The following is an 11,431-nucleotide window of genomic DNA, read 5'->3' on the forward strand; positions in this document are numbered from 1 at the left end:
TTAAAATAACAGTGGCCACTTTGGGCTCCTTTTGAACTTTGAACTGAGAAACAAAGAAATCTTTAGAGTCAAAGGCTCCTCCTTTTATCTAAAAGTTTCCAGAAGCTGTAAATGTTCACAGAGAACAGCAGAATCTTACTAACCTTGTTCTGTGCCCTGAGGGCTTGACTTGATAAGCGTCAGGTTACGGGGGCGGGGGGGGGGGGCTGCCCCTAAAATATGGTCGGACAAAAATATGGTTGCACCCCATTCTGTAGTCAGAGATAGTTGGACAGAAACGTGGTTACACTCCCATCTGTGGCTAAGAGTCCTACCAAACTGCTGTGAGCCTTAGGGGAGTTACATTGGCCATCAGAAGAAAGCCTTGGCTGGGCCTTCGTTGTGAAGGCCTTGATTTCAGGGATCCTTGAAATTTTCACTATTTGATTCTGGCTGTAGCATAAATATACTTTTGACAGACTGTGTCTAAATTCTGAAACAGTGGGAAATGCTAATTCCATCCTCACTTGTAGCCCCTTAGGCTGCATTTTTCAAATTGGGTGACTTTTAGCTATGAGTACTGAGTATTCATTAGTTTATTGATCTCTCTCCTCCCAGAGATGGTCGCTATTTTTCCTTTTCTCTTTTGGAGTCATTTGTCATAAAAAGGAAGAACCTAGAGAAAGAAGCAGGCATCTCCAGAAGCCTCTTGTCTGGGCAGGCCCACAGTAAACTTTGCTGTAGCACCCACCTATGAAATATGCACATAGGGTGGAAGCTCTTGCTAGGGGACATTAAGCCAAAAAGGCTGAAATATTGGTGGGCATGGGTTGAGCAGTTCAGAGCCATTAGGGCACTCATCACTTCAAGAACACTTCTGTGATAGGTAAGTTGGTCATGGGAATGGGGTAGATGATGAAAGATCCCCTACTGACCTCAAGCAAATGTCCATGCAATGATGAGGTACTCTGTAAAGCATACACAATCCCCACCCCTGCGGCACCTCCCCCCTAGGTATTAGTCTGCCTCCAAGAGATCCAAAGCATAGCTCAGGTTGTTAATGTGAGTATAAGATGAAAGTTTTTTCTTTTCTTTTGTTCTATGTCTTTAGATCTTGGCTTTGTGACCTCTTTGGTCATGAGGGGTCCAAGTGCATTGGGGGCCTTTGTCATCTCAACCTTTGTTGTTTGTTAGTGCAATACTGCCTGTGCAGGAAAAGCCTTTGCTTTCTTGGACTACTTTTGGGAGTGAACTTTCTGGATCTTGTGAGGGCTTCCTCTTTTGCACTCTCTTTTGTGGATGCTGACAGGGATCATTGTGGGCTCAGAATTCACAGCTCCTGCCCCACCCCCCCAGTGGTGGCAGCTGGAACATGTGACCAGATACAATCACTATGCGATGGCAAAAATCCACTCAGACAAGAACTATGATGAAATATAGCATTAGTCCAGACCAGAAGGAAAAGGACAAACACCCAGAAGTCAATCCTGAAGGCACAGAAATCTACAATCTAAATGACAGAGAATTCCAAATAGCTATCATAAAAAAAGTCAACGAGTTACAGGATAACTCAGAAATACAGTTCAATAAAATCAGGAACGAAATTAATGAGCAGAGGGAATTCTTCGTAAAACAGATGGAAACACTAAAGAAAACCAATCAGAAATGTTAGAGATGAAAAACACAATGGATGAGATAAAGAAAAATCTGGAGTTCTTTAGTAACAGAGCTTATATTAAGGAGGATATGATTAGCAATGTAGAGGATAGGAATATAGAAATGTTTCAGATTGAGGAGGACAGAGAACTAAGACTAAAACATAAAGAAATTCTCAAGAAAAATCCAACTTAATTAGGAACTGCAACATAAGGATTACTGGTATTCCAGAGGGAGAAGAGGGAGAAAGGAGCAGAGAGCTTGTTCAAAGAAATAATAGCAGAGAACTCCCCAAACCTGGATAAGGAGCTGGAATTACATGTAAATGAAGCCACTAGAACTCCTAATTACATCAATGTAAAAAGACTTTCTCCAGGCATATATTAGTAAAACCAGGAAAAGTCAATGACAAATAAAGTATTAAAGATTTTATTTTTTTCCTTTTTCTCCCCAAAGCCCTCCCGGTACATAGTTGTATATTCTTCGTTGTGGGTCCTTCTAGTTGTGGCATGTGGGACACTGCCTCAGCGTGGTTTGATGAGCAGTGCGATATCCGCGCCCAGGATTCAAACCACTGAAACACTGGGCTGCCTGCAGCGGAGCGTGTGAACTTAACCACTCAGCCATGGGGCCAGCCCCAAGCAAAGAAAATATTAAGGACAGCAAGGCAGAAGAAAATAACCTATAAAGGACCCCTGTGAGACTTTCAGCAGATTTCTCAGCAGTAACCTTACATGATCATGAAGGCCCACATACTTGGGAAAAAAAAAAATGAAGAGAGGGGTTACAAAGCTTTGAGAAGGGAGATAAACAAGTAGACAAGATCAGAAAATTGCAACTCTCAATCAAAACAGATTAGCAAACTTAATTATAACATTAAAGATGAAGGGAAGGAAGATATATAATCATTTAACCACACCACTCACAATACAAAATGGAATAAGTTGTCACAACAACTTAGAAGGGGAAGAAGTAGAGGATGGAACCTGCTTAGAGTAAGGGAATAAGAGGCTATCAGAAAATGGACCATCTCACTTATGAGATCTTTTATACATACCTCACAGAAACAACTAAACAAAAAATCAGAACAGAGACACAAATGATAAATAATGAGAAAACTATCATAGAGAGCCACCAAACTGCATTGGCAGTCCAAAATACACAAGACAAGAAACAAGGGAAATACAGAACAACTGGAAAACATGTGATAAAATGGTAGTATTAAGCCCTCATATATCAATAATCACTCCAGATGTAAATGGGTTGAATTCCCCAATCAAAATATGCAGAGTAGTGGTATGGATTAAAAAACAATATTCAACAATATACTGCCTCCAGGAAGCATTATCTCAGCTTTAAAGACAAACACAGGCTAAAAGTGAAGGTATCCAAGCTAATGGCAAAGAGAAGAAAGCAGGTGTTGCCATGCTTATATCAGACAAAGTAGACTTCAAGATAAAGAAGACAATGAGAGACAAAGAAGGGTGGTATATAATGATGAGGGACACTCCACAAAGAGGATATAACACTTATAAATAAATATCCACCTAACATAGGAGCACCAAAATACCTAAAACAACTCTTAATTGACCTAAAAGGAGACATTAACAACGACAATAATAGTAGGGGGCCTTAACAGCCTGCTTTCATCAATGGATACATGAGGCAGACAGAAAGTCAACAAGGAAATAGTGGAACTAAATGAAAAACTAGACCAGATGGACTTAATAGATACATAAGGAAAACTCCATGCAAAATCAGCAGAATACACATTCTTTTCAAGTGCTCCTGGAAAATTCTCATAGATAGACCATATGTTGGGAAACAAGGCAAGCCTTAATAAATTTAGGAAGATTTAAATAATATCAACAATCTTTTCTGACCATAATGTTGTGAAACTAGACATGAACTACAAGATCAAAGGGGGAAAGTGACAAACGTGGAGAGTAAACAACATGCTACTGAACAACCAATAGATCATTGAAGAAATTAAAGGAGAAATCAAAGAATATCTAGAGATAATTAAAAGAATACACTATAGCGCCTCATATGGGATGCAGCAAAAGAAGTCCTAAGAGGGAAATTCGTAGCAATACAGACCACCTTAACAAGAAAAATCTCAGATAAGCAGTCTTAAACTAAACCTAGCAGAATTAGAAAAAGACAAAGCCTATGGTCAGCAGGAGGCAAATAAAAAAAATTTAGATCAGAAATAAATGAAATAGAAACCAGAAAAACAATAGAAAGTATCAATGACGCTAAGAGCTGCTTCTTTGAGAAGATAAACAAAGTTGACAAACCATTAGCCAGGCTCACTGACAACAAAAGAGAGAAGGCTCAAATAAATAAAACTAGAAATGAAAGAAGAGAAATTGCAACAGATTCCCCAGAAATACAAGGGATTTTAAGAGAATACTATGAAAAACTATATGCCAACAAATTGGAAAATCTAGAAGAAATGGGTGAATTCTTAGACTCATACAACCTCTCAAAACTGAACTGAAAGAAACAGAGAATCTGAATAGAACAATCATAAGTAAATACATTAAAATAGTAATCAAACCCTCCCCAAAAATAAAAGCCCAGGATAAGATGGATTCTCTGGAGAATTCTACCAAACATTCAGAGAAAATTGAGTACCTGTCCTCAAACTATTACAATAAATTGAAGAAGACAGAACGCTTCCCTACACGTTTTACAAGGGTAACATCACCCTGATGTCAAAGCCAGACAAGGATAACAGAAAGAAGGAAAATTACAGGCCAATATCACTGATGAACACTGATGTGGAAATTCTCAGCAAAATATTGGCAAACTGAATGTAGCAATACATCAAAAAGATCACACACCATGATCAAGTAGGATTATACCAGGGACCCAGGGAGTGTTGAACATCTGCAAATCAATCACCGTGATACATCGCATTAACAAAATGAGAAATAAAAACCACGTGATCATCTCAGTGGATAGTGAGAAAGCGTTTGAGAAGGTCCAACATCCATTTATGATTAAAAAAATCTCAATAAAATGAGTATAGAAGAAAAGTACCTTAGTATAATAAAGGCCATATGTCACAAGCCCACAACCAACACCATCTCAACAGGGAAAAACTGAAAGCCACCCTCCGAGAACAGGAACAAGACAAGGATGCCCACTCTGGCTGTTCTTATTCACCTTAGTACTGGGGGGTTTGGCCAGAGCTAATATTAGGCAACAAAAAAAAAAAAAAAAAGAAAAGGTATCCAAATTGGTAAGAAAGAAGTGAAACTCCTGCTGTTTCCAGATGACATGATTTTCTATTTAGAAAACCCTAAAGAACCCATCAGAAAAGTATTAGAAATAATCAACTACAGTGAAGTTGCAGGGTACAAAATCAACTTAGAAAAATAAGTTGCATTTCTATGTTCTGATAAGGAACTAAGAAGAAGAGAACTCAAGAAAACAATCCCATTTACAAATGCAACAAAAAGAATAAAACATCCAGGAATAAATTTAACCAAGGAGGTGAAACACCTATATAATGAAAACTATAAGACACTATTGAAAGACATTGATGATGACATAAAGAAGTGGGAGGACATTCCGTGCACATGGATTGGATGAATAAACATAGTTAAAATACTACCTAAAGCAATCTACAGATTCAATGCAATCCCAATCAGAATCCCAGTGACATTCTTCATGGAAATACAACAAAGAATCCTAAAATACATGTGGGGCAAAAAAAGACCTCAAAAAGCTAAAGCAATCCTCAGAAAAAAAGAAAAAAGCTAGAGGTATCGCAATCCATGACTTCAAAATATACTGCAAAGCTGTAGTAATCAAAGCAGCATGGTACTGATACAAAAATAGACACAGAGATCATTGGCACAGAATTGAAAGCCCAGAAATAAAATCACACATCTATGGACAGCCAATCTTTGACAAAGGAGCTAAGAACATACATTAGAGAAAGGAAAGTCTCTTCAATAAATGGTGTTGGGAAAACTGCACAGCCGCATGCAACAGAATGGAAGTAGACCGTTATCTTTCCCCATACACAAAAATTAACTCAAAATGGATTAAAGACTTGAAGGTAAGATGTGAAACCATAAGAGTCCTAGAAGAAAATATAGGGAGTACATTGGTCTTAGAAAGATATTTTCAAATACCTTGTCTACTTGGGCAAGGGAAACGAAAGAAAAATAAAGAAGTGAGACTTTGTCAGACTAAAGAGTTTCTACCAGGCAAAGGAAACCAGGAACAAAACGAAAAGACACCCTACCAACTGGGAGAAGATATTTGCAAATCCTATATCTGGCAAGGGTTAATCTCCAACATATATAAAGAACTCACACAACTTAACAAAAAGCAAACAAGCCGATCAAAAAATGGGCAGAAGATATGAACAGTCATTTTTCCAAAGGAGATATACAGATGGTCAATAGGCGCATGAGAAGATTTTCAACAGCACTAATCATCAGTGAAATGCAAATCAAAACTACATTGAGATCTCACCTTACACTCTTTAGAATCGCTGTAATCACTAAGACAAAAAATACCAAATGTTGGAGAGGGTATGGAGAAAAGAGAACCGTCATCCGTTGCTGGTGGGAATGCAAACTGGTGCAGCCAGTATGGAAAACATTATGGAGATTTCTCAAAAAATTAAAAATCAAAATACCATATGATCCAGTTCTTCCACTACTGGGCCTTCATCCGACAAACTTGAAATCAACAATTCAAAGAAACTTATGCACTCCTATGTTCATTGCAGCATTATTCACAATAGCCAAGACATGAATGCAACCCAAATTCCCATCGAGTGAGGAGTGAATAAAGATGATGTAGTATATCTATACCATGGAATACTACTTAGCCATAAAAAAGACAAAACTGTCCCAGTTGCAAAAACATGAATGGATCTTGCAAGTATTCTGTTAATAAAGATAAGCCAGACAAAGACGCATAACTGTATGGTTTCACTCATGTGTGGAAGATAAATACATGAACAAAGAGAACGGATTCGTGGTTACCAGAGGGGAATGAGGTTGGGGGGTAGGCATAAAGAATAAAGGGGCACATACATACGGTGACTGACAAATAATGTAACTGACATTTTACAGTGTTGTAAATTTATTTTGACCTCAACAATACATACATACATACACACGCACATACATACATACATACATACATACATCTCCAAACCCAAGATCATCTAGATTTTCTCCTATGTTATTTTTTGAAGTTTATTCCTTTGGCATTTTACATTTAGGTGTGTGATATGTTTTGACTTAATTTTGGGGAAAGATCTAAGACTGGTGTGGACCTTCATTTGTGTGTGTGTGTATGTTTGCATGTGGATATCCATTATTTCCACCACTGTTTAAGAGACTTTTTAAATTGTTGTTTAGAAGACTTTTTCATTTGAATTGCCTTTCCTTCCATGTTGAAGATCAGTTGCCTCTATTTGAGTGGGCCTATATGGAAAGGAATTGACTCACATATTCTTCAGCCTTGCTTTACTCACTTAGAAATTCCAGGAGTGATTTCTGTTGTGAATTTTTCAGATGTTACACAGACAATCATGTCCTGTGGAACAAATGTTAGAAATTTAGCTACAGATTTTGTGAAGGTGTTCTTTCTCAAGAAGCAGAAGTTCCCCTCTATTATTAGTTTCTTATAAATGGATGTTGGATTTTATCAAATCCTCTTTTATTTTCATTTCCTCCTTCTTTCATTTCTGATGTTAGTATTTATGTATGTATGTGTTTAAAAATTGGTACCTGAGCTTGATGTTACTAATTTCTGTCTTCTGTCTTTATCTTCACTAGAGGCTTATCAATTTTATTAGTCTTGTGAAACAACCAGTTTTTTGGTTTAATTTTCTCCATTGATTTCTGATAGTGACAGTTGATTTCTGTTTTATTATTTCTTTATTGTGCTTGCTTTTGGTTTCATTTGCTTGTCTTTCCATTGTTTCCTAAGATACACACTTACATTATTGATTACAGATCTTTGGTTTTTCCAGTGTATTTGTTGGAAGATGTAAATTTCCCTCTAGGCACTGCTTTTGCTGCGTCCAAGAACCTTTGGCATGTTGTGTTTTCATTTCATTTGTTTCAAAATAAGATTTTATTTCTCTTGAGACTTCTTCTTTGATCCTATGTATTATGTAGAAGTGTGTTGTTGAATGCCCACACATTTTGGTGTTTTCCTTCTACCTTGCTGTTATTGACTTCTAGATTGATGCCTATGTTGTGTGAGAGCTTATTTTGTATGATTTCTGTTTGTCAAATTTAATTTGTGCTTTATGTCCCAGAATGTGGTTTGTGTTGGTTAAGGTTCCATGTGAACCTGAGAATAATGTATATTCTTCTACTGTTGCATGAAGTAGTCCATAGATTGTAATGAAATTCAGTTGTTTCACAAATGCTGTTCAGTTCACCTCTCCTTCCTCATTTCCTGCCTACTGGAATTTATATTTCATGATAAAGGGGTGTTGAATTCTGCAGCTATAGTACTGGATTCATCTGTTTCTCCTTGCATTCTATCAGATCTTGCCTCATGTATTTTGCCCCTCTGCTGTTATGCAGGTCCGCATGAACGATTGCTGTGCCTTCTTGGAGAATGGACCCCTTTATTAGTATCTAATGCCTCTCTCTGTCTCTGAATTTTCCTTGGATTAAAATCTGCATTGTCTATAATATAAATATTTCAGCTGTCTTCTGATTAGTGTTAGCATGGTCTATTTTTCTCCATGGCTTTACCCTTCATCTATCTGTCTCTTTAGAATTAAAATGAGTTTCTTGTAGAGAACATGTAATTGTGTTTTTTGAAACCTGATATTACTGTGTCTTTCAATTATATCAAGACAGTTGATGATTAAAGTTGTGATTGATGCAGTTGGATTAATATTTATCAAAGCTTTTAGTGTTTTCCATTTTTACTCGTTTTTTCCCCTCTTTTTCTTCCACCTTTTACCTCCTCTGGCTGAGATTGAGCATTTACTTTGGTTCTTTTTTTCTCTTCTCTTAGCATATCATTTACAGATTTTTAAAAAACATCTTTTAGTGGTTCCCCTTCAGTTTTCAGCATACATTTACAACTTACCGACTTGTTCTGCCAGATAACACTATACTACTTCATGCTGTGCAAGTACCGCTTAACACAGTTTCCACTTACCTGTGCCTTGTCACACTAGTGTCATTTATTTCACTTGTACATAAGCTGCTCCTTCCCAAATACCTTGTTGCTAATGTTATTTTAAGCAAAGTGACATCTGTCATATTAATTTGGGGAATATATATGACATTTTACCTTCATTTTTTCGTTTTCTGTTCCTCTAGCTTTCTCATTTACATTCTTTCTGATAAATTTTGAACATTTCATTCAAAGTAAGTGTACTCCTGAAAATTTTTCTTAATTTTTGTCTCAGAAAGTCCTTATTTCTCTTTTATTTATGAATTATAATTTTGCTTGACAGAGAATTCTGGGATAGGGTTTTTCTATTTTCAGAATTTTAAATATTTTGCTCTACTCTTTTCCTGCCTGCATGGTGTTTGAAAAGAAGTCCAACTTAATTTATCTTTGTTTTTTATACCTAAGATGTCTTTCTTCTTTGCTATTTCTCAGTGCATTCTGTGTTTTTGATTTTTCTGCAGTTTGAATGTGATTTCCTTGGGTGTGCACTTTTGTAGTTTATCAAGTTTAGCATTCTCTGAGTTTCCTGGATGTAAAGTTTGCCAGCTAACATTAGTTTTGTGATATTTTGCTTATTATTACTTCACTTACTTTTGTTTCTGTCTTTCTTTTTCTTCAGGCATTCCTATTATGTGTATTTTAAACCTTCTGTTAAAGAGGATTGTCCTAGACTTCATTCCCTCTTTTTTTGTTCGTTTTGGCTTTGCATTAGACTGGTGTAATAGATTTTCTGTTTAGTGTAAGCATTGTTAACAATAGAATATCTGGGGCATACTTTCAAAATGCCATCTTTTTTTCTCATTCCTAATTATGTAGACATTGGTTGGCCCTATGACCTTAAGGCTCTCATAAACCTGAGAAGACTTTTTCATTTCAAATTTGTTCACATTCTTCTTGTGATATGAAGGTTGACAGCTTCTAAGTTCCTTAAGAGCGGGATGAGAAGTTAGCAAGGCATCATCTAGAGTGTGTGGTCAGGAAACACTTGCTCTTGAACTTGGAGAATGGAAATTTTATCTTCTTTTGGAGGAAAGCACAGTTAATCCTTCACATATTTTATAATCATGGCCATATTTACCATGAAACTATTTTGAACTCCCTGCAATCTGTAGCTCTTAACCTACCCTCCAAGGCTAGCAGGCCTCAAGGTACCCTGTTACTGTTTGACCTGAAAGAGCTCTTATGGCATATTGTTATCTCACTATGTGTTCTAAAATTGGTGGGAAGTAGCTTTGAGGCATGTGAATGTAGGGATTTCATGGTCTAAGTTGTGAAGCCTCTCCCTTGTGTCTGAGCTCTAAGTTCCAAATAACATTTTAGCCCCATCAGATTATATAGACAGAGCAAGGAAGAACTGAGTTTATAATCAATATTACACAAGTTAAAAGTAATGCTTCCCCCCAAGAATACTTACATTCAGCCTGCTGCCTCTGATTACTTTTAATGGCCTGGAGTACTTTAGGACAATGTGGCCAGCTGGGCTTTGTTAAGTTTTGATTTCTATAGGCCGCCTCAACGCTCTATTTGGTGATGGGACTAGACAAGAAAGCCCCCCTTCTTCACTATTTTTTTATCCATTGAAGCCTCACACAGATTTGACCCTCTTTCTCAGAGAGTGCTGTGACTGGTGAGTAATAAGGAAGAATTATTTATTCTCACAAGGAATTATCAGCCTTAAAAGGATATTACTTTCATTTGTATAGCATTTTGGTCATTTCCCAGTATACTCTGCACCCTGTCATTTGAGAAATACAATATAATGTAATCACAGTAAAAATTCGTAAATAATTTCCATGTGTCCATGATGCTGTTAAATTAACGAGGATGTGTGTACATAAAAAGAGTGTTTTGATGATTGTGACATACAATAAATGTTTCAAGGTGACACAGTCATATGTAACCTTCCTACAAATGGAGTGTAGGTCCCCACTGCTGTCTGTCTTATGCATCCTACTCTACATATATTTGGGATGTTTCAGGACTCAGTGGCTATTGAAGATGTGACTGTGAACTTCACCCCAGAGGAGTGGGCTTTACTGGATCCTTCACAGAAGAAACTCTACAGAGATGTGATGTGGGAAACCTGCAGGAACCTGGCCTCAGTAGGTAAGAATGAGGATATTCCTTCAGTTCATCAATTAGGGAACAAGTGTTTCTTGCCCATTCAAATTGTTCCAAGATGTAGAATGTGGAAATGGGGGATGTTGGTAAATAAACTAGAAATGGTCATGGCTCATCGTGGGATTAGAATATAAAATTTTCTCTGTAATTTCTATTACTTTAGAATCACCTTTCTGGGTCTGCATTTCAGGAAAAACATGGGAAAGTCGTTATATTGAAGATCAGTACAAAAACTGGGGGAGAAAATTAAGGTGAGTCATACTTACAATAGAAAGTATTATCTCACATGAGATTTCTGGTATTATATGAGTTTTGAAAAGGAGCAAACACATAATCCTTGCTTCAAATTTACTTATTCTTTGAAAATTTGCACCAAATACATTTTCTGAAATGTGATGTAGACGTTAAGTTTTTGCAAAAGAGTTCACTTGGAAATGTATTAATAAAACCTATATATGAATATCACTGGATAATAACAAAGATGATGTCC

At 36.9% G+C, this 11,431-nt stretch overlaps 1 protein-coding gene across 3 annotated transcripts in view; it reads left to right on the forward strand.

Moving 5' to 3' along the window:
* LOC106834348 (zinc finger protein 709-like) overlaps positions 1–11,431 on the forward strand; it is a 62,156-nt gene that overhangs the window by 30,601 nt on the left and 20,124 nt on the right. The window contains exons 2-3 of one of the 3 annotated variants that reach the window (XM_044751804.2): positions 10,800–10,926; positions 11,105–11,192. In XM_044751804.2, the coding sequence (XP_044607739.1) occupies positions 10,800–10,926; positions 11,105–11,192 (215 nt within the window). Of the gene's footprint in view, positions 1–10,779; positions 10,927–11,104; positions 11,193–11,431 lie in introns of those variants that run through there. The other 2 variants (XM_014845940.3, XM_070492148.1) reach the window with 2 other exon arrangements.

The sequence above is a fragment of the Equus asinus genome, chromosome 20 (assembly GCF_041296235.1).
Source record: "Equus asinus isolate D_3611 breed Donkey chromosome 20, EquAss-T2T_v2, whole genome shotgun sequence".
Classification (NCBI taxonomy): Eukaryota; Metazoa; Chordata; class Mammalia; order Perissodactyla; family Equidae; genus Equus; species Equus asinus.